The 24846-nt window shown below is 35.5% G+C and overlaps 1 protein-coding gene across 2 annotated transcripts in view; it reads right to left on the reverse strand.

Annotated features, from left to right (window-relative positions):
- LOC125240184 (carcinine transporter-like) overlaps nucleotides 1–24585 on the reverse strand; it is a 37307-nt gene extending 12722 nt beyond the window's left edge. Inside the window, exons 1-5 of one of the 2 annotated variants that reach the window (XM_048148007.1) lie at nucleotides 24520–24585; nucleotides 10003–10126; nucleotides 8270–8474; nucleotides 1428–1611; nucleotides 983–1112 (exon numbers count right to left, since the gene is read on the reverse strand). In XM_048148007.1, coding sequence (XP_048003964.1) covers nucleotides 983–1112; nucleotides 1428–1611; nucleotides 8270–8474; nucleotides 10003–10045 — 562 coding nt within the window. In that variant the 5' untranslated portion in view covers nucleotides 10046–10126; nucleotides 24520–24585. Of the gene's footprint in view, nucleotides 1–982; nucleotides 1113–1427; nucleotides 1612–8269; nucleotides 8475–10002; nucleotides 10127–19821; nucleotides 19905–24519 lie in introns of those variants that run through there. The other variant, XM_048148006.1, reaches the window with a different exon arrangement.
- Nucleotides 24586–24846: the final 261 nt, after the last annotated feature.

A 24846-nucleotide genomic window follows, 5' to 3' on the forward strand; every position in this document is an offset into this window, starting at 1 on the left:
ATGGGTGTCAAAGTTTTTAATCATATCCTCATTTAATTAAATCATATTTAAAGAAGTTACCACTGGAGGCTTTCAAGAAGAAAATGTATGCTTGGCTAACAGATATGTGTTTCTATAGTCTTAACGAATATTTCTAAAGTAGGTACTCATAATTAATTTAAGTTTGTATTTTGTCCTGCATGATAAGATGTGTACCTACTATTGCATACCTTACACTGGTAGAAAATGCATATACCTACTATGTAATACGACCATCTATATAACCTGTTTTCATACAATAAATACATATTACTTTACTTTACTTTAATTTACATTATTTAGTTTAAGATTAAGATTGAGTCCAAAAACCTGATTTCCAAGATTCTGATATTTTTGTGTTTGTTCAGCTGAATAACAAAGACTCTGATGGTAAAAAAAACCTATTTAGTATGAAACATTTAGTTTCCGTCACAAGTGCAAAATATGCTCCAACTATAACTTTACGCAATAGAACATAATAATTTTCTCCTCACTAGCTCGGAAACACGTGTTTTGTCGTTTAATACCAGCGGGTAAAAACGCATTTTATCCACTAGTGGGTAAAGTAATTTGACCTTGAATGAAGTCAAATTAACTGCTTTAATATTGATAAAAATAGGTGAATCAAGTAATAAAGATGATTTACCACCCGTGGAACTACTGGAAGCAGTGATAAACGCATTTTTTGCGCTGTAGTTTCCTCGCTATAGTGAGGTGAAAAGTTTTGTGTTACACTCGGGTGCAAATGTATTTTACTTCTCGTGTGTTAAAATATAACTTTGGCCGCTTGTATAACAAATAACTATTGACACATCTTTATTTGTATGGAAGCGCAGTCGATTATGGGTAGAATGATGCCAAAAACTCCAGGATTCATGAGAATCAGAATATACTTTTTTTAAACGTCCGCCATTATAAACAAATTGGACATAAGTGGGATAGTCCAGAAATAGTGCGTACTAACCGACCAGCGCTGGAACTCTCCCATATTTGTCAGCAATCCACCCGAACAACAGACCACCGACAATGGCTCCACAGAAGAATATAGACTGTGCTGTCGCTCCCTTATTGTCCTCGTCACACACCCAGTTCAGCTGCATGGCAGAAAGAGAAGAAAGAATTTAGATAACAATTTGAAATTTTAGCGGGTTCGAACCCCGGCTCGCATCTATTAGTTTTTCGGGATTATGTGCGAAATGTCACTTGATATTTGCCAGTCGCTTTTCGGTAAAGGAAAACATCGTGAGAAAACCGGACTAAGTAATTCCAATAAGGTCTAGTTTACCCTTCGGGTTAGAAGGTCAGATCAGATGGCAGTCGCTTTCGTAAAACTACCTAGTGCCTACGCAAAATCTTGTTGTCAAAGCGGACCTTAGGCTCTGGTGAGTATTAAAATAGAATATACCTACCTGCGTGGCAATAGTTTCATAAGGTACATCGGTGAAATTGTACTCCCATTGTTTCTCACAATTCTTTATCGGCCATTTTGGATCGGGCTCAAAGACGCCATCTTGAATTACTTTCGTCCAATCCGCGTCGTACACTTGGCATTTGTGGTATTTATCGTCTACAATAGGTATCGATAGATGTCGCCTGGGAAAGAAAACACCTTCAAATCAAGAGTGAACAGGCATCTTCTGGGCGAGCTCACTCCATCGTAGGCCACGTCTTTGCCTTTGGATAGTCTGTGGCTAAGAGTAAGGCCATTTATAATTAATAATCAAACGAACTTACCTGTGAAGTTTGATTACAATTATACGAGTATCCAAATCCGAGACAACAAATATTATTTACTATGCAGCACACGGAATCGTACCGTCCAAAGTCACACATTTCAGAGATATAAAATTTAAAAAACAAGTTCTCGCCATGCATACCTACTACCTTCAACATAGCCCAGCGCCCTGCGGCGTAAACCCATCATTATTTTAGAGTAGATCTTTTTGTGTCGTGAAACCATTTTATTGTTATTTTCGGGGATGGGGGCGGGACTTTGTTGTCTCGGATTTGGATACTCGTATAATTGTAATCAAACTTCACAGGTAAGTTCGTTTGATTATTAATTATACTTCCTATCCAAATCCGAGACAACAAATATTATTTACTATGCAGATGTTCAGAGCCTTGCATGTCAATACAAATACTGAATGCGAAAATAAAATAAAGTATGGACATCAAAATATGATATAGTGTTAAATTTCGTATGAGTACCTACTTAATGGTAGGTATTAAGTATCTGATGATGTGACGTCATGATGACGTCATCAAGCAAATTAAAAGTTATTCCTATTATTTAAAGTTAAGTTATTCCTATTATTTTATATAATAACCTATTGAAAATGTTATAATTATATTAAGCTTTAACTTATGAATGTTTTTGATATTCCCTGGTTATGGTAACACTGATTAGTTTGCAATTTCTAAGGTCTTAGAACGGCGCTTTTTGGCTTTTAATGAAATGTTTTTAAATTAGTATTAATTACGTTTTAAAGTCAAGGTCATTATAGTTTCATCAGTTTTCATTTAAGGTTTTTCTGATGTACAAGAAATCTCATGTAAAATTATGCGTAGCAACAAATTCCCTTTTGTGCATTGGCAATGCAAGCAATAAGTATACGCAGTTACAATGTTTTATTTATATTCCAAGGTGAATTAAAAGTCAAATTCAATTACTATGCAATTAAAAAGTAAGTCCATACAATGCCTTAGTATACTACTTTCTAAATATTGTTTTAAAACGTCATATCACTTTGTTCATATAACATAAGTAACCTGGTAAGTATTATATTAATTTATATAGATGCCAACAAAAAAGGCTCCTATACTTAAAAAGGAAGAAGTAAACTTAGCTAGTTACTAGTTTAATACTTAAACAAGTATTATGTAATTATTGCCGATGTTTTGAGGACAAACTATACAACATTCAATTTTAACATCTGATTGTAAAGTTGTAAAGAAGGCAAATGAGCAGACAGATCGCTATCACCCATGAACACCAAAAACCTGAAGCATTAGAAGTTTTTTAAAGGTGTGTTTGTCCGGTAATCCTTCAGAAGACAGTTCTGCTTATTCCACACTTGCCACAGTTTCCTTTATTAATTAATTGAGGGAGTAATTAACAAACAACAAACATACATACTAATAAAATAAAATAACGTTACAGTAAAGCTACTATGTATTGTGATACAAAACTACAATTAACAAGAAAGAAAATAGGTAGTTGTGTTATACAATCAACTATCATAACTATTTAAACTTTCGAGTTATTAAGCGAGACAGTATGTCATCAGGGATTTCAAATTTAAATATTAATTTCATTGGAAACTTTATTTTCTAATTGGATTTATTAATCTAGCTGTTCACGGCTGCAATAACTCTGCATAACTTCACAACTATATTGTGTGTATTAGTTTCCATCGGCGATTTTACGCCCCGGGTATACAGGGTGGGGCCTGTAACAAAGGCGAAAAATTGAACTGTAGGCTGTACTCCTTATACTGATCAACATTTGTTCAGTGACTTTTAAAAATTATAAAGTTTTTAAATTTTAAATTTTTCATACAAAATAAATATTAGCTTCAATGTACGCCATTATTGTTGTCATTGACGTTGTCTGTCACACTTTAGACTTAACAGAATTCGCAATACATTACCTCTTAGAAAAAGCTTTCAAGGGTGATAAAAATCAAAATACAAGTTATTTTTAAAAGTCGCCGAACAAATGTTGATCAGTATAAGGAGAATAGCCTACAGTTTAATTATTCGCCTTTGTTACAGGCCCCACTCTGTATAGGCCTAGATAATGTGCACCACCCACGAGTCAGCCCCTGTTTTCCGTACCACAATTCCCCTATAGTTTAGAGCTCTAAATATTGTATTAGATTTCTCTTTCAATCGAGGTATGTTAATTAAAGTGTAGGATATAGTCGTTGCTCGCCTGAAAGGGATTTATTGCGCCTTGATTATTTATTTTCATCATTATAACTATTATAACAGCGAGTAATTAATGATGACACGTACTAAGCATTGTAAAGTGATTTGTGTAGGTATAGGCTGTGGTATAGGTCATAGAGCTATGACTGAAGGGTTAATACGGCGTATATTTTATTATTTTAGTGTATGCATGATGCTCATATGGTGTAGCAACATTATATTGTATGTCTTGTCAGAGCAATAGTATTAGCAATTTTAAGAAAAATAAGATTTACATTTTTGTTTACTGTTCAATCATTGGTTCATTGGTTCAATCCTTAGACGAAAGTGTTCTTATATTCTTTCTGTATAATGTGCGTTAAGTAGGTAGGTTACATACATAAGTTATATAACAACACTATTAATCTGATTAACAAGTCTCGAGATAATGTAAATCTCATTAACATTAACGCTTTTAAAGCGGAGTAATGTTACTATCTTTAATTTGTGAGAGACCAAGGAGCGGAGCGGCCGAAGAATAAACAGATTGAATACAGCGAGGAGAGAAGCAATCGAAGAACGTTGGAGTTGCGAGCGAAGAGCGAAGTGACCGATGAACGTAGCGACAGAAGCGTGAATCCACCGAAGCGTAAACCAATTGAAAAAACATAGTGGACAATGCACTGTGAGACCGGAATTCTCAATGTAGTTTGAACGAAAGAAGAGCTCCTGAGACAATTTGTGGAGAAAATATAGTCATTTTAAGGTTGACTTGATGTGCATATAGCTAGAACGCTATAAATACAATGTTCTCTATAAAATGTATCTATAAAAGTGGAGCCATCGATACAGTTTTGAAGCAAAGATCACACTATTAATGTTTATTTTATTTATTTATAAAGTGGAGCCCACAAAGTTTCAACAGTCAGAGAGCGGAGATCTTGACTTCATTCGTGGAGAATTACATAGTAAGTTTAATTTAAAATGATAACATTTTGTTTTAATTTCTTGTGTTTTATATATATATAATTATGGTTAGTATTTAAATTTATCATTATTTTTTGACTAAGTTGTTTAAGATTATTTTAATTCCTTATTTATTGTATTATTATTTTTGTATTTTTGACATGTTTTGTTTATGCCATTAAAGGTTTTGAATTGAGTTGAATGGATAGCCTATCACTGTTAAAATGTGCAACAAACAGCTACTACGCCTTAAGCGGAGCCTTCGATACAAATTGTGAACAAAGATAGCAACGTTACTGTTAAAGTAGGGCACATATAGCTACAACGCATTTAGCGGAGCCCTCGACACAATTCATGAAGAAAAATAGCCACGACACTGTTAAAGTGGGGCACATATAGCTACAACGCATTTAGCGGAGCCCTCGACACAATTTGTTGAGAAAAATAGCCACGACACTATTAAAGTGGGGCACATATAGCTACAACGCATTTAGCGGAGCACTCGACACAATTTGTGGAGAAAAATAGCCACGCCACTATTAAAGTGGGGCACATATGGCTACAACGCATTTAGCGGAGCCCTCGACACAATTCGTGGAGAAAAAATAGTCACGCTACTAATAAAGAAGGGCATTTTACTATAGGTTCAGATATAATTTTGCATGCCATTTTTGGCTAAACATGTATTGCTACTCAAAAATAGTAATGTACCAACTAATGTATACCATGTTTATCGCAATAAAGTAATTCATTCAATTCATTCACAAATGGCTACAACGCATTTAGCGGAGCCCGCGACACTATTTGTGGAGAAAAATAGCCACGCCACTATTAAAATTTGGTACATATAGTTACAAAGCATTTAGCGGAGCTTTTTCGACATTTTTATTATTATTATAAGTTTTTTTTTTTTTTTTTTTTTTTTTTTTTTTTTTTTAAGTGGGGTACAAGTACCCAACATTGTAATTTCAATTTTCATCACTCATCAGGGTTTTATTTCTTTTCTACCCGATACTCAACCAATCATCCTTGACGCTATTATACTATCGGAGTACTATTTCAAGACATGCTTACAATATTTATTATTTTATATTAAACCCATACATGACGACTTCTTCAAGGCGACATATTCAGATAAATAAATGACACAAGTAAATCTTTATTTACAATAAGCTCTTATAATTATAATCTCTAATGTCTTAACAATGTCAAACAATATCTAATGTTCTAATGTCTTTATTTTTATTTCTTTATGATTTAATTGCTGGACATAGACACAATGTCATCCAAATAGTAGGTCATTACTTACAAAAAGAGACTTGCTCACATAGGGTACTTGTCTTCACACAAAACTGATAGAAAAAATTTTGATGTGATCATGATGCCGAGCTAGAAACCCGTAATGTTCGCATAAATCCTTTCGTCGGCATCGAAGTACGGCCCGTACTATATACAACAGCAAGCAACAGGCAACACTGTCAACACATTTGTATCCCTATTACCACGGCATAAAGTCTAACGATAGTCAGTTAAAGGTGTTGCTGTTTGTGCCATGCATGGATTCGGTATTAGTTAAGGCGCCTTAGGTAAGATCGTGCAAGCGCGTCCTGTTTAAATGCATCAGTTACTGGCAATATGCAGTCGGTCATTATATTTATTAATACATTATTGAATGAATCAACAGAAAAAATATAGTTTAATTATTGGTTCCAGTAATTGTAAATATTGCTACAACTATTGCTCGTTTGACTTATAAATATTGTTGAATGTTGTTACAATTTACATAACGATGCGTTTTTCTTTTAAACTTTTTATAAAAGGCGCTTTATCACCAACCAGAAAAAATATGTTTATAGATCAGACATGTTGTTAAAGTATAATATACTGTTCTATACGCCTACGATATATACGAGTAAAATCATATTCGTAAATATTGAAGTCAGAGATCACATCGATTGTCAGTAGGTAGTTTAATAGTTACATATTACTGTTAGTAATATGTGATTTACGTATTACTTAAACACATATACTAGTAATAAGGTAACACTACATCGTATTACTTTCCTACTGCAACTTAAGTATTCATACCGAAAGCCTTTTGTTTCAAAAAGAAGGTAGTCGTAGAAAATCCTATCGTATGACCAAATATGACCGCAAATAAGTTTAGTATTTCGTTAACTTCTTAGTTCTAATTATCAATAGGCAAGTGAGGCAAGCTACTTAAATGATAGTACAATTGTGTGTTAATGTGTAAAATCACATTAGCTCGTAGCTACGATCGAATGAAAAACGAAACTATTATACACTCGCCGATAACTAGACTAAACTCGCCGGTACTATACGGCGGTCGGCAGTTGTTCAAATATGGTTTGAATTCTATAATCACCATTTAGCGCACTATAGGTACATAAGTAGGTATTAAATCACTTACCGAACTTCATAAATTCACAACATTTACACTTTTAGAGGAACACTTATTTTGACGAAATTACGTGTGACTCGGACGACACAAAAACATGTAATGATGGGTTTACGCCGCAGGGCGCTGGGCTATGTTGAAGGTAGTAGGTATGCATGGCGAGAACTTGTTTTTTAAATTTTATATCTCTGAAATGTGTGACTTTGGACGGTACGATTCCGTGTGCTGCATAGTAAATAATATTTGTTGTCTCGGATTTGGATAGGAAGTATAATAATAAATATGTCGGTAAAATGAGAAGAAAATAATGCTGAATTAAGGGAAATATTTTTTATTAGAATTGTTGAAAAGGAGATGCTGAGGATGATCTAAAATTACACAAGTTATAATATGAACAACAAAAATACGGACTATGCAGGTTTTATACCAGTAAAACTTGGAAGATCTTTCCACACTTACCATTGAAAACATACTTAATGTTACATATCGTCACTACTTTGAAAAAAACTTGTATCTTCTTCTGTCAATGAAAAGAAAAATGTAATAAATATGTATGCAATACATATAGACTTACTGCGTTTTAACTTTGAGGAGCAGTGTGAGATACGAGATTCTTTCAAAGTACTGACGATATTTATACGTGAGTAGTGTTCTTTGTTGGTACAGTTTTAGAGGTTATTCTCAATGAGAGTAGCTAAATTTGCTGTTTTAGTTGTATCATTTTGTATCTTAACATCATGAAATTTACGAGGAAAAACATTCGCTGTATCAGCAAAGTTGTTTACTCTTTGAATTAATTATTTGTTTTCAATGATAAAGATAACACTTATACATAGACATTTGTAACCACAGCGGCAACAAAAGTAAAAACCCTAGCGTCAGATGGCGTCAGTAGAATAGTCGTTCTCAAAGCGAGTCTTACTTCTATCGCTATTTGAACAATTAAAAAGTCACCTTCCTTCCACTGTCAAGTTCCTCAGCTCTTCCACATAACACCAATGCTGCTCAGGCACCAGCGTCATAAATATCTGTCCAAAGTACACAAACGCGAAGAAGAATGCGTATGGTATCATCATGAGGAACAATAGTCGCTGGTACCAGCCGAATTCTCCCACCAGGGGGAGGAGGTCGTCGAAGTCTTTCACTCGTTTCTTGGGTTCTGTAAATGGAAGATTCTTTGAATAAAAGCCCTTGAAAGGGGCTAAAATGTGTAGGTATAGAAATGTGTCACCGACTAACGACTAGATTTCTTTATGTATGTAAGTCCATCACCGGACAACCAGGCGTGGGGAGCGTTTTCACCCTTACGTTGTCGACCTGCCTTTCATTCACACGAAGAGGTTTGCCTCTTCTTTCCTAATGCGAACTGCTAAGGAATGGAACGTGCTCCCCTCATCTGTGTTCCCGGGCTAATACAATCTGGGTGTATTCAAGTCAAGAGTGAATAGGCTATTATAGTGTGAATTTTCTGAGTTGAACTTTTCGCTTTAGCCGTAATCTGTTAAACAAAGGCCTTTGTTTCTATTATTCACGGCGGCTAGCTCCCGTTTAAACGGCACGTAGTCAAATCCTTAAAAAGACCTTTCGGAGATAACACGTTTTGTCATCTTCAAAAAAAGTTACCTGCATACTGCAAACCGTTTAATAAATTTGAACCTTATTGCTATCATGATAGTTGCTTTTTAACTACACTGAGACTTTAGCACGTGCTGTGGAAACGGGAGCTAGCCGCCGGGAATAATAGAAACAAAAGCCTTTGTTTAACAGATTACGGCTAAAGCGAAAAGTTCATCTCAGAAAATTAATTCATACTATACTGAACCAGTGAGCTACAACCTCGGCCTTGTCGTCACTTTATAATTAAAAAAAAAATAGTTCCGAGACGTTGGGAAGGAGTGCCTCAGGGTTACATTCTGGGCCCTTAATTGTTTATCGTCTACATATATCAATGGTGCAACTAATTTAAAAATATTTTAAGCGGGTTACTCACGTATTAAGTCGATATAGCGTTCGACATGTTTCGGTTCAATTTCGAGAACCTTTCTCAAGAGTAGCGACACCCCGCCTTTACATGTCGAGAGCGCGACGCATACTGCGGGCGCGTCCTCCCGTCCTCAGCAGCCGCGCGCACCGAGCAAGCGCCCGCAGTATGCGTCGCGCTCTCGACATGTAAAGGCGGGGTGTCGCTACTCTTGAGAAAGGTTCTCGAAATTGAACCGAAACATGTCGAACGCTATATCGACTTAATACGTGAGTAACCCGCTTAAAATATTTTTAAATATGTATGAGTGTCACGGGAGTTTTATAGTTAAGGTGCAACTAATGTAACCATTACATGGTGTTCCTGTTGTTCGTTAAAACATCGGTAACTTACCAGCACAGAACTTAATTTAGATAGAAGAAACAAATTCATATATTTGTATAGGGGCCGAGCGTGTCAAATTTTGTACTGAAGTTGATTCTTGCCTGTAATTTTAAATATGTCTCAGGCTCTTGATTGTTCATAATTTTTGTGTTGTTGCAATTGAATATCACGTAACGAGGCATTTTTTATGTTTTGGTTGACTTCAACTTACAAAAATTGACGCCCGAAAGCTGCAAGCTGCGAGTAAAGACGGACAACTCAGTGGATTTCACTGAGTTCATTTGACACGCTAAGTAGATACGTTTGCTTGATCTATGCTTACCAGCCATTTCCATTGTAGTGACTACTTTCTCATGTGATTCCATCTTCGTACTCAACCTTACCCCTCAAAGACACTTTTTGCGACGTCTTTCCTGACTTCGGAGACCAATAAAAAGTTCCGCTAGCTGAAAAAAAAACCAACTTTATAAAAGTTTAGTACACTGCGATGCGATACAAGTGCAGATAAGAAGAAATTCATAACGAGTTACAAATTACATCTTCGCTGGTATATCGTACAAAGTTTTTGAGGTACAGTCAGCCAAAAAAGTGGACTTTTCGACCCTATGTGTTTAAAATAGAGTCGAAAGGTGGTAAACCACTTTCTTGGCTGACCGTACAGATGATGTTTTCTGCCCGCATTAGTGGCCATCTGTGAAGAAAAACTTCGTACGATACACGTGCGAAAGGGCAATTAATAACTCGCGTTGATTTAAAACACTCCATTTGGTCGTGTTCTAATTTATCGCCACTCTTAACTTCTATATACTACTAGCTGCCCGGCGTACTTCGTATCGCCTTATACTTGGAGGCGCAAAACATGGGGCAAGGCAAAGAAGTGACCATTTTTACTTGAAACAATTAAGTAGCTACATCATTAATTACATTATAGCGTACCTATTTAATATACATGTCGCAGTAAGATAGATAAAACCGTTATATAGTTATAACCCTAGGAATATAATTATACGTCGTAACATAGTTAAACGAAAGCGATTAATTGCTATCTTACTAAGAATATAACTAAAATACGTTACTAGTTTAGTCATATAGTTATATGACTGGATTCAGTTTAGTGAAATGATTGTAGGCAGGAGTGCGGCGGTGCGGCGGAGGTATAGTTATAACCCTAGGGATATAATTATATGCCGTAACATAGCTAAACAAAAGCGATTCATAACCATCTTACTAGGAATATAATTATAATACGGTATTTAAAATTGCAAACGGGACTTAATCGCGTATTACTATGTATTAAGTCCCGTTTTCAATATTAAATATGTGTAAAAAAATTATACTACTGAACTTAATCCAGTAATATAACTATATTACTTAACTAGAGACGTATTATAATTATATCCCGGGGAAGCCAATACAGCCGGGCCCTGGGGAAGGGAGGCGCGTGAACTCTTCCGAGAGATCGGAAAGCGCCTCAGGGAGAAAACAAAAGATCCCCGTTCCGAGTCATGGCTTGTCCAACAGGTCTCCATCGCCATACAGCGGGGTAACGCTGCTAGCGTGATGGGGACCTTTGGACCCGGCATGGCCCGGAACGGGTTCCTCTAGGTATCCTACCTTCTTTTTTATATATGTAGTAATAATTGTTTTTTTTTTTTTTTTTTTTATAATTGTACGCAAGTTTTATTGTAAATTATGAGTTGTGTTACTTCTCGTCTTTATGCGACAAAACTCTAAATCAATTCGATATGTGATATATTAAAAAGTTAGTTGGAGAGAATTGGTTATGTATTATATCCCTAGACTAAGTTTAATCCAGTGATATAATTATATAACTAAACTAGTAACGTATTATAATTATATTCCTAGTAAGATGGTAAGGAATCGCTTTAGCTATGTAACGGCATATAATTATATCCCTAGGGTTATAACTATACCTCCGCCGCACTCCTGCCTACAATCATTTCACTAAACTGAATCCAGTCATATAACTATATGACTAAACTAGTAACGTATTATAGTTATATTCCTAGTAAGATAGCAATTAATCGCTTTCGTTTAACTATGTTACGACGTATAATTATATCCCTAGGGTTATAACTATATAACGGCTTTATCTATCTTACTGCGACATACACATACCCATAGCTGGGCATTAATTCGTTAATCGTTAATTAACGAAGTTAACATTTCGATTAACGGATTAACTTTTAAGTTAACTCTAAAAAATGTTAACGGACTCGTTAACTTCCGTTAAATTTCTCCGAGTCCGTTAATCGTTAATTTAGCAAGGCAGCGCCGCGAAAAACACGCTACTGTAAAAGTCCGAAGTACGGAAAATCCTAGGATTTAACCGGTAAATCCCAGCTTTTACCGATTTTGATCGCCAAAAGCCCAAATATTACCTAAAGAATTGTTGTTCACATGGGTTCGCTTTTACCAACGTTGATTCGATGAATCCTAAGTTTTACCATGGCAACTGTTCTAGATTATACTGTGGTTCTAGTGACAGGGCAGCAAATTCGAGCCCAATTTAAGACCACATTCTCTTCCCTAGCTTCTACCCGGCTTCCGCCTGCTGTGATCTTGCAGCTCTCCTGACACAGTTCTTGGCAGTAGCTCAGGCAATCACTGCCTTCCACATGTAGCCTAGAGTTCAATAGGCTTGCTGTAATTCGGGCTTTTACAGTAATATAATACATTATAGTGGATTACTGATACAACTAAATATATACCTACAGTAAAAATATTTTTTTGTCACGCGTTAACGGATTATCGATTAACTTTAACTTACGTTAAATTTGTTGAAATGTATCGCATTAACGATTAACGAAATAAACTTTTTTAGAACCTTGGCCATATGTTAACAAAGCTGGCCGGCCAACCGATTGGTGTCGGTTTTTTGTCCACACATCAAAGGATCTTGGCGCCAATGGCCAACTGCGTTTACACGTTGGCGCTTCATTCAGTTTGTCGTCAGCCGTCAGAAAGGACAGTAGTGAAATATTTACGAAAATAATAAGTTTATCTATGCCAATAATAGTGTTGATTTTAGGAAATAAAATAACCTTGCAAATTTTTAATGTATTGCCTAAAAAAGATAAATGTGCTTATCAGAATATTCAAAAAATTGTTAATATTTCAAATAATTTAATTTTACTACGGGGTTATTATTTTTTAATCAAATTTTGCTGACAACGTAAATGTTCTAGAATTAAATAGCCTTTCCATTCCACGTCCATCTTTCATGAAGAGCCAATGCCAAGTGATTGGTTCACCAATGTGTAAACAGCGACTCTTATCTTGGCCAAGGGGTTCCACCAAGGGTTGGCGGAACCGTTGGCCACATGTGTACAGCGGCCATAACAGATTTTTTTTCTGTTATGACAGCTCATTCTCATTCATTTCATTTCAAGCAATATTTTTTAGCCGCATTACCTGGCCGCTACATATTAAGGTGGATGATACACTGGCTCCGGTTGTGCGATGCGAATCGGAGCCAGTGTGACATCCACCTAATCAACTACTTGTTGCACGATTAGAGTGAGATGGAACAATAGGTAGAGAAGGACAAACATGTATTGCCTCACTCTATCGCTCTATCTCACTCTAATCGAGCAACCGATCGCCATGTGTGTAGAGATCTTGAGGATTGTGATCGTTTCGGTTTCCTTCGCCTAAGTTTTGCACGGAGCGAATGTAACTATTTATTTGCGATGGTACCGGTTCATCACTACTTTTGTGAAGTATAAAATTAATAGCTGTAACAAACTGTCAGATTTGGTTCGAGTCGGACAGCGGATTTAATTCGCTCCGAACCATATCCGGCCGTCTGTAGAGCACGCGGACCAAATCCGACCGGTCCGGCCCGAACCAAATCTAACCGTCTGTTACAGCTATTAGAGAAATTTATAAATCTGGCAAGCAATTTGACAATGACAACTTCATAGACTACTTAAAATAGCTGTAACAGACGTGTGCGTTCCGATTTAGTATTATTTCTTATTTCTTTAACGAAATAATTACTAATTTTCACATTATTTTGCCATTCCTTATTTCTTTAACTGAATAATTACTAATTTTCACATTATTTTGCCAAGATAAATTAATAAAATCACAATGCGTTTGGAACGCATCCGTCATTAATGTAAGTTTGGAACGCACCTGTCATTAACGTCACGTCATTGTCAAGTTGTCAGGTAGGAACAATTTGTATGGGAAAAAAGAATCACTGTTTTCTAATTATCATCACAATATTTACGTGTTTTTACACTGCCTAAACCTTCTGCGGTCTAATACAAACATTTCAATACCAAAATTACGTAAATCGGTCCAGCCGTTCTCGAGTTTATAGGTAACTAACAAACGCATTTCATTTTTATATATATAGATATAATAACTTCCTCTTATCCGCACGTGTATCGTTTCTTATTTAAATAGTAAATAGATTGTGTACTATTTAGCTAATTATAAGAAACTAGCTTTTGCCCGCGGCTTCTCTCGCGTCAGAAAGAGACAAAAGTAGCCTATGTCACTCTCCAATCTCTTCAACTATCTCCACTTAAAAAATGACGTCAATTCGTCGCTCCGTTTTGCCGTGAAAGACGGAAAACAAACAGTAGTATCAAGTATGGATAAAGAAATGCAAATAAATAGTTATTTGTTATACAAGGGGGCAAAGTTGTATTTTAACGCCGAGTGTGGAATTGAAAAACGAGCAAGTGAAAGGATTCTATAGTTGAACCACGAGCGAATTGACCGGTGAGAGAGCGAACAGTGCAGACGCGTTCACGATTTATTTCAAAAATATTTTTTGCTGTTGCGATCAAAACTAGAACTTAAGTCTCTTTACATAGATTCTGTGTCACATTGCTAAACAAGTGAGTGTTAATTCATTTTGCATCTGAGCCAGCGCAGGCGGCTTATCAACGCGCAACTAGTTAAGCCCAGTGGAGCGTTCCGTTAAACTAACCGTTAACTAACGACTCACAGTTGATACATAATGAGTGACCAGGAGTATCAAGACATCGATGGGGCGTCGCAATCACAACAGAATCGATTAAAAATAAGTGATAGTGAGACATCCCTGGACCAAAAAGCTGCCCGCAAGAGGAAACGGATTGAGAAGAATGATGACCTGAGAGCAGACTTAAAAGATTTTCGCGAAGAAATGCGCTTACTCCTAGAAGATTTTTCTGTCAAGCAAAACACCAAAATGGAAAATATTGCAAGAGACATCTCAACCATAAAAGATCAAATAAATAGCATCCAGTTCAAAACGGACCAGCTCGTCTTAGATCATGATAAACTTAAAACAGAAGTTGCTGAGATCAGAAATAACGCTGAAGAAGCAACGCGTAGAGTCGTTTCATTAGAAACAGACGTGCAAGAGATAAAGGCATCAACAACCAAAAGTGCATCACCTGCACCACAGATGGCACTCATCGGTGAAGATCTAATGCAAGAAATCAGTGAGCGCTGTGTACGTGAGAAAAATATTATTATTATGGGGTCACCTGAACCACAGTCAAATGATCACAATGAGCGATCTGCCTTGGACGCTGAAGAAGTCATAAAACTGATTAAAATGACAGATGTCAACTGCCCGGATCCAATAACCTGCTCTCGTTTGGGTAAATATGTGCCAGGAAAGGTAAGGCCGATAAAAGCCACTTTTGATACTGCCGCAACTGTGAAAAAATCCTTAAAAATCGAGGGAAAATTGAAAACAGAGAAGTAAAAATCTTCTCAGACAAGACACCATACCAACAGAAGCTAATGAAGAACTTAAAAGAAGAACTGCAAGCGCGTATCAATAACGGAGAAACAAATCTAGTCATAAAGTATGTTAGAGGAGTACCTAAAATAGTCGAGCCTTTGTCAAAAAACTGAGTAACAATAGCGAAAAAATCTTGAACAATGAGTCCACGGAAATATCTTACCAAGTTGTGCAAAATTATGATGACTTACACAGAAACAAGAAATCACTTTCAATTCTATACATGAACGTACGTAGCCTAGTGTATCCGGGAAGACTAGATGAGATAAAATGCATTTTACAAGCCATAGGCAAAGTACATATTGTAGCATTAACCGAAACATGGATTAAATCGGTAACAGAAGCAAAAGCACTAAATATACCCAACTATACACATTATTATAATTTTCGTCATCATTCAAGAGGAGGAGGTGTTTCATTATTCGTGCATAATGATATAAAACAAAATATAGTTGAAGAGACATGTGAAGAAGATAATCACTTTTTGTGGGTACACATCGAAAAATTTAGCTTGCACATCGGTATCATCTACAAACCTGGGCGAACGAACACTGACCACTTTTTAGAATTACTCTCTAAACAACTAGAAAATAAAAAGAGAACCTTAGTTCTTGGAGACTTCAATTATAATATACTAGAGGCGTCCAAAACCGTAAGAGAATATAAAATACTATTTAAAGAATATGGATACACTATACTTAATAAACTGACCCAAACCCACTGCACACGTGAAACATCGGAAACTAAATCTATTCTCGACCACGTATGGTCAAACATTAAAGGTCATAGCTATCATATGGCTATAATTGAGTCTAATATGTCTGACCATAAACAAATCTTTCTTGAAATTAAAGGATGTCCATCAGTTCAAGCCCAAAAGGTAGAATTTGAGTCAGTAAATTACAGTAACTTGTATAAATCTATAGAAAATGGTAACAAAATAGGAACCCATGATAACTACGAGGATTTTGAGGAGTATATCCTTACAGAGATCAACAGAAACAAAAGTAAAAATACTAAACCCACCAAGGAATGATTGGATAAATAAGAATGTTATAGAAGCAATAAACCATCGTAATACCTTCTGGAAGAAAAGCAATAATGAGCCAAATGATGAAAACCTAAAAGAAGAATTACGCATCGAAAGAAACAAGGTCTCAAACCTGATACAATCAACGAAATGTAAATATTATCATAAAGAATTTAAGTTATGTAAGGGAAAGCCGTTGAAAATGTGGGACTTGATCAATAACCTATCAAATAACAAAACAAAATCTGAAAATACAATCCTAAAATTGAAAACGGGATCGGAAACAATTTCAGACACTACTAAAATATGCGAATGTTTTAATAATTACTTTGCCAATATAGGCACTATTTTAGCAAATCAAATACCTAGCGAATATCAAAATAAAGAAATTTGCGGTCTCACGATCCCCAATAAAAAGCTCACAAATCTGAAACATACATCTGTAAACGAAATTTCAACTATTATTGACAAATTAAATCCAAACACAAGTTCAGGTATCGACGGTCTCACCACAAAAACTCTAAAGTGCATAAAAACTCTAATTCTTGGGAGCCTTGAGAAATATATTAATCAATCTTTCGATAAAGGCGTATTTCCTGATTCTCTTAAAGTAGCTAAAGTTCGACCCATATTTAAATCTGGTGACAAATTGGATCCTGGAAATTACAGACCAATATCTGTCCTACCAATAATATCAAAAATCTTCGAAAAGATCATCCATCAGCGATTGACAGAACACCTAGACTCTAATAATTTCCTTTCCAGCAAACAATACGGTTTTCGATCAAAATCAAACACACTATCGGCAACTACAGACCTACTAACAGAAATAAAAGTTAACATTGACAGTAAAAATATAGCCCTCGGCATTTTCGTTGACCTCAAAAAGGCTTTTGATACGGTTAGTCACTCTCGTCTCCTGTCAAAGCTAAATTCGATTGGTATTATTGGAAATGCCTTTAAAATCCTGCAATCGTATCTGACCAATCGAAAACAAATCACCAAAATAAGCCAAATGAAGAGCGGAGCCCAAGAAATAAAATATGGCATTCCGCAGGATCCATCTTAGGGCCATTGCTCTTCCTCATCTACGTAAACGACATGCATAACATAGGACTAAAGGCCCATTTAACATTATTTGCTGATGACACTTGCTTATTTTACTTTGGTCCCAATATAAATACACTAATTGAACAAGCGCAAAATGACTTAAATATACTACAAAACTGGCTTCTTAGTAACCTATTAACTATAAACGAATCGAAAACTAAATACGTCATATTCTCTGCAAAAAATAAAGTGATATCAGATTACAACCCGTTAATTATAAATAATGTAACACTGCAAAAAGTTGAACAAGAAAAATACCTTGGCTTAACGCTCGACGACAAGCTTACATGGAAATCACATATCGCGACCCTGCGCTCTAAAATCGTCTCACTAACCGGTGCACTACGACAAATTGTATGTTGTCTGCCAAATAAAGCACGCTTTACCATATATAACTCTCTTGTAAAACCTCACTTGGACTATCTAATAGAAATATGGGGATCTGCAGCTAAATCCAACTTAAAAACCCTACAACACGCTCAAAATAAAATTGTGAAATTATTATTCAATTATAAGCATCTTACACCAAGTAGTACCATATACAAAGAAACTAAAATATTAAACCTTTCGCAAACATATATTTATAAAACGTGCATATTAATAAGAAAAATAATAAATAAAAATATACATAGTCACATAACCTTCACAAAACGATCAGAAGTGCAAAAGAGACTCACTAGGCAAGCAAATAATATTATTTTACGTCCACCTCGAACAATGTATGGAAAAAAGAATATAATTTACGAAGGGGCTCAGCTCTACAATAAATTGCCTAAGGACATTAAAGACGCTAAATCATTAAAGGTTTTTAAAAAAACATTAAAACATTATATATTAATGAAATAAATAAAAGGTACACCAAATATATTATAAATTATTAATGAATAATAAATAAATTGATAAATAAATGCCAAATAAAATATAAATATATCGAATATAAATTAATATTTTAATATAATATAACTATTAATACGGATTGATTTAGTCCCCATTCCCCAATCATACTTAGCATGATTAATAACATTTTTGTAAGACCTAGTCAATTCGAATATTTAAAATAGTAGTAGCTGTACTCGGTGAATATATCAATACATCATATAATTATATAAAAATACATAATATTACAAATATTTTAATATAAAAATGAATTATGAAATAAAGCATGCACGACCGCTAATTAATTAATGTTTAAAGTCCCAGTTTAACTGGCCCAATACTTGTTTGTTGCACTGAGCATGTTACCATCAGTTCAGTTTTTAAAATTAAATGGCTTCAGTCCATTGGGACTATTTCGCCAGTGTCAAGGTGATATGAGTAATTTTTGTACGGTAAGTACGACATTGTACGGTGATTTAGCACTTGTAAATTGATAGCTAGATTTTACAAGAGCACGTGGACTACCGGCCGTTTACGACAAAAAAGAGGCTAAACGCGTTTCGAGAATAATTCTTCGTCAGCTTCTCACTACACCATTAGTTTACTGCATAATACGCTATCAATATTACACTTTAAACAACATTAATGAGTAAAAGAAAAATAAATTATTCACGACACGAAACCGCTATGATGGCGTCCCAACCGGAAGTCCGCATGTTACCATGATTGTTTGTAAGTAAAGTAGTCACTCGCAGTTTTGCATGCTACCCTCTCTTACCTAGATATAAGCAATAATATTATGTTTTCTCAGTAAGTGATTTATTATGTAAATCTTATGAGAATAAAATATCTTAAACCATAAACCATAACTTGCGAGTTTTTTAACACACGAGAAGTAAAATACATTTGCACCCGAGTGTAACACAAAACTTTTCCCCTCACTATAGCGAGGAAACTACAACGCAAAAAATGCGTTTATCACTGCTTCCAGTAGTTCCACAGGTGGTAAATCATCTTTATTACTAGATTCACCTACTTTTATCAATTTTAAAGCAGTTAATTTTACTTTATTCAAGGTCAAATTACTTTACCCACTAGTGGATAAAATGCGTTTTTACCCGCTGGTATTAAAGGACAAAACACGTGTTTCCGAGCTAGTGAGGGGAAAAAATGTTTACTGATTAAACTATGTACCTTTTGCATGTACTTACTGATACTACTGATTAATCTTTTCTAATTTAACAGAAAAACGTCACTTTGATCGCTCCTAGCTGGCAAGAAAAGTGCCACTTCGCTTCTTCCTATCCGGGAACAAAACGCCATTTTCCGAAACCATTTGAGTAACTTACCGATCAGATAATAGCCTTAAAAACACTGATTATAAAATGTCTACAAGTTACTTGAGGAGTACAAAACAATCGGATGACACTGTATCTATACTTAGAATGAGCACAGTCTATGATGAGTGAGGCTTAAAAGCAACGAAATATTTGATCAGTGCACGGAAGTGTTACAGCCAAGATTTAGATAAAAGAATATGCGTCAAAGTGGTACAATAAGTGGTGGTGGTATTGGTTCTTGTATTAACTGATAACATTATTTTATAAGATAAATTGTACCGTTTGTGCCCTAATAAACATTAAACATTAAACATAACCAAGAAACTTGAAAAATGTCTTGTTTAATTAGTATTTTATACAATTGTGATAGCTTTAGAGAGCTTCTCCGTCGAGCACCATGTTTAGGCCACGAAACTTGCTGAGTGGCCTAATACTTAGTACGGTAAGAGATTGAAAAGCTTAATTATATCAATATTGTGTACAATAGTTTTTCTATCAGTTACTAAAAATATAAGTATTTCGATAAAATAAAATCCTTCAACACATTCAGATATTTGTTCCTGAGTCATGGATGTTTTCTATATATATAAGTATTTATATATTATATATATCGTTGTCTGAGTACCCACAACACAAGCCTTCTTGAGCTTACCGTGGGCCTCAGTCAATCTGTGTGAGAATGTCCTATAATATTTATTTATTTATTTATTTTATTGTTACAAAAGCCTGCCAATGTAAATTTTTGGGGAATAAGTAAGTAGTCTATTCAGACTTATCTTGATATCTTTTATGTAGTAAAGTAAAGTAAAGTAAAATTTATTCATTGTTAACTGTGTACATAAGATGGTATGATATACAGGAAATTCGGTATCAACAGTTGCCCATTTCGAGCGTACAATATTCTTAAAAAACTACTGACTATATTAGCTTACTGGCTAAATTATAATTATTACCCGGGATATTTCAGAAAAAACTTATTTAGGTCGTAGAAAACATTTTCTATCAACCAATTTTTACCAACCAAGTTTGTAGTTTGTTTGTAGTACGCGCGGCGGGCGTGTGGTCTAGTGGTTAGCCGCGTAAGCTGAAGACCCGGGTTCGATTTCCGGCTCGGCCACCAGTGGGTCTTGTCCTTTTTTCTTTCGTGTATGATTTCTATTTCAATTTATAATTTATTTATAGTAGTGTGACTACTTGAAAAAAAAACAAATCAAAAATATTCAATAAAATAATTTGATTTGTTCCCTAGTTGTATCTTTTATGTAGTGTTTTAAAGGGGTTTCTATTGGTTACCACCTAACCTAACCAATCTATAAATGATCTTAATGAAAACCGTCAAAATTTAACCGTTTCAGAATAATGATTAACGATAATCTGGCAATCATTACATTATGTCTGGTGATCATTATGTCAAAGAAAGGGATCCAGTTTTAAAGATCTACGCACGAGCCTGTAAATGACGAATAACAGCCCCCGTAGCCGAATGGCATTTCTCCGACGCTAAACGAAAACGAAACGCCGCGATAGATTGTCTGGCTCTGTCGCGCCAATACGCAAGAGCGATAGAGATAGATATCTACTAGCGTTTCGTTTCGTTAGCGTTTCGTGAGCGTTTGTGCCATTCGGCTATGCACCCAGTACGGACAGTATTCTGTCGGTAGTTATATTCACGAGGTCAATTTGTAGGGCCAAGGTCAAGGTTATGGTAGTCATGACCCCTGGGTACATAGATCTTCGCTCTTCTGTATTGTCGTGACGAAAACAGACTGCGTTTCGATGAACTTGGCTCTCTTTCTACATGTTGCCAAGTCATAATATTTGCTTAAGATCATTAATTGACGTCATACCAGTATATACCAGTTAATACCGGTATTAGAAAATATTTTTTATCGCTGTTTATTATAGTAGAGTAAATAGGTATACTTATTTATTTAACTTTTATAGTTAAAAAAACAAATTCAAAACTTATGCTAGTAGGAGAGTCTTTAAGTTTAAAGCTGTAAACTTTTTTTTCCAACTTTTGCGTTATTTATAGAATCCTTCCTTCGCTTCGTTCTGGTTTCATAAAACACCCTCACCACAAATGTAATTTTACTAAGAGATTTTTATTTACAGAAATATAACATAATTATATTCGAAACGGCATACATTTATAGGGTTCCGTAGTAGGAACCCTTATAGTTTCGCCATGTCTGTCCGTCCGTCCGTCCGTCCGTCCGTCCGCGGATAATCTCAGCAACCGTTAGCACTAGAAAGCTGAATTTGATGCCAATATGTATATCAATCTCGCCGACAAAGTGCAAAAATAAAAAACCGGCCAAGAGCGTGTCGGGCCACGCTCAGTGTAGGGTTCCGTAGTTTTCCGTATTTTTCTCAAAAACTACTGAACCTATCAAGTTCAAAACAATTTTCCTAGAAAGTCTTTATAAAGTTCTACTTTCGTGATTTTTTTCATATTTTTTAAACATGTGGTTCAAAAGTTAGAGGGGGGGGGAACGCACTTTTTTTCCTTTAGGAGCGATTATTTCCGAAAATATTAATATTATCAAAAAACGATCTTAGTAAACCCTTATTCATTTTTAAATACCTATCCAACAATATATCACACGTTGGGGTTGGAATGAAAAAAAATATCAGCCCCCACTTTACATGTAGGGGGGGTACCCTAATAAAACATTTTTTTCCATTTTTTATTTTTGCACTTTGTCGGCGTAATTGATATACATATTGGTACCAAATTTCAGCTTTCTAGTGCTAACGGTTGCGGAGATTATCCGCGGACGGACGGACGGACGGACGGACGGACGGACGGACGGACAGACAGACATGGCGAAACTATAAGGGTTCCTAGTTGACTACGGAACCCTAAAAATGGGAAAAAATGTTTTATTAGGGTACCCCCCCCTACATGTAAACTGAGGGCTGATATTTTTTTTCATTCCAACCCCAACGTCTGATATATTGTTGGATAGGTATATAAAAATGAATAAGGGTTTCCTAAGATCGTTTTTCGATAATATTAATATTTTCGGAAATAATCGCTCCTAAAGGAAAAAAAGTGTGTCCCCCCCCCTCTAACTTTTGAACCATATGTTTCAAAAATATGAAAAAAAACACAAAAGTAGAACTTTATAAAGACTTTCTAGGAAAATTGTTTTGGACTTGATAGGTTCAGTAGTTTTTGAGAAATATACGGAAAACTACGGAACCCTACTCTGAGCGTGGCCCGACACGCTCTTGGCCGGTTTTTAATGTTGACTGTACTATGGGATTTTCTGTTTAAATGTTACTATAACAAAAGCGAAGTATTATTAGTAGGGAATCGATAATTGATCTAAATATGGCAACAATCTAACAAGAACCTAATAAGGTTCGAGCAAATAAACCTTCAAGAAAAGAGCGTACACCCATCTTAAACACCGGCAACTCACTTCTAACTCGCAAGTCGAATTCTCCCAATGAAACTTCCATACAAATTAAACTTTTTTATTGGAAATCTTTTCATTGTCAAGTTTTTCGATTTATTTTTCCACTAGCTTTTGCCCGCGGCTTCGCTCGCGCTAAAAAGAGACAAAAAGTAGCCTATGTCACTCTCCATCCCTTCAACTATCTCCACTTAAAAAATCACATCAATTCGTCGCTCCGTTTTGCCGTGAAAGATGGATAAACAAACAGACATACACACTTTCCCATTTATAATATTAGTATGAATTCAATAGGTACCTATGTAATACTTATAAATAGTTACGTATTTGTTTCACAAGGGGACAAAGTTGTTGTTTAACCGCACGTGACAATATTGATCGTGATTTCAAGGCACGAAAGTTAAACCAACTTTGTCACCGAGTGAAAACAACATTTTTCACCACACCAACACGAAGAAAATACTGACTATAAAACATCAAAGTAAATCAAATCTATCGCTTTATTTCGTCCTATAAAATGATGATTTTGAATCATACAATTTAAAGGTAAATTTTACCAGCCAGCTTAAAACATAAAGTTAAAATTTGTATGAAATTACTTTGCACTCTTGTGGATACAATTTGCTATCTATTTACGAAGAGCAAAAAGAGCTTTTACCTATCTCCAGTTTCTTGTGTCTATAGATTCTATCTCTAATGTCAAAACATACTACAAACATGGAGGATGAGTCACATCACAAATTGTTACTATTTATGGTAACAGTCGGTACGCAACACTATTTGAGTGCTTACTAATCAACCACCAGATGAAACTGATAAATATTAGCACTAAACTAACTAGCTAGGAACCCGATTCTGGTTTTAAAAGTCATTACGGTGTTGATTTTCTTTTGAACGACTTTAAGAGAATAGGTTTTTAATACATGCTATGTTCAATTGCCACTAATTTTGTACGCGGCTGGAATGCCAGTTTTGATGATAATTTACGCTATTTGACGCGTATATGACGCTAGATGTCACTACAAATAACTCGCATTTACTGATGTATGGAGTTACAACTCTGTCCTTATGGTTCTGTCCTTGTGGTATGGTTATTCCTCTATGGTTCGAACCTAGCGGTGAAGATAAGTCCCCTCTTCGTATAGGTAATGTGAAAGAGCAAATTTAATTGTCTCACAGGAGCGAAATAACATGACAGGGAAGAAAAGTCTGCTTTCCTAATGGGTGATGTGAAAAGTCATAATGAGCCATTCTGTACAAACTATTCAATAAATTTTCTTACCAGCTATTTCCTGGCGATTTCTCTGGACACTATGTGTATGTATGTATGTCTGTATGTATGAAACAATATGAATGACACGTGTTATAGCTCTGGTTCTATTGAGCGAAGTGGTTCTCATTGACGAGCCAATATTAAACTGTGATCATTAGGAACTTAGAGTTTAGAAGATCGTAGACATGTAAGTTTTAAGATATCATAATTTCATAAAAGGCTAGTTTCCTACTAGTCAAATTAGCTTCTTTTTAAGAGCTGTCAAAACGGTTTGCTAATATGAAATTACTATGAAATACTGAGGAGTGAGGAGTGACGTCTCGGTCAATTCATTTA

Source organism: Leguminivora glycinivorella, chromosome 27 (genome assembly GCF_023078275.1).
Source record: "Leguminivora glycinivorella isolate SPB_JAAS2020 chromosome 27, LegGlyc_1.1, whole genome shotgun sequence".
In the NCBI taxonomy this organism is placed as follows: Eukaryota; Metazoa; Arthropoda; class Insecta; order Lepidoptera; family Tortricidae; genus Leguminivora; species Leguminivora glycinivorella.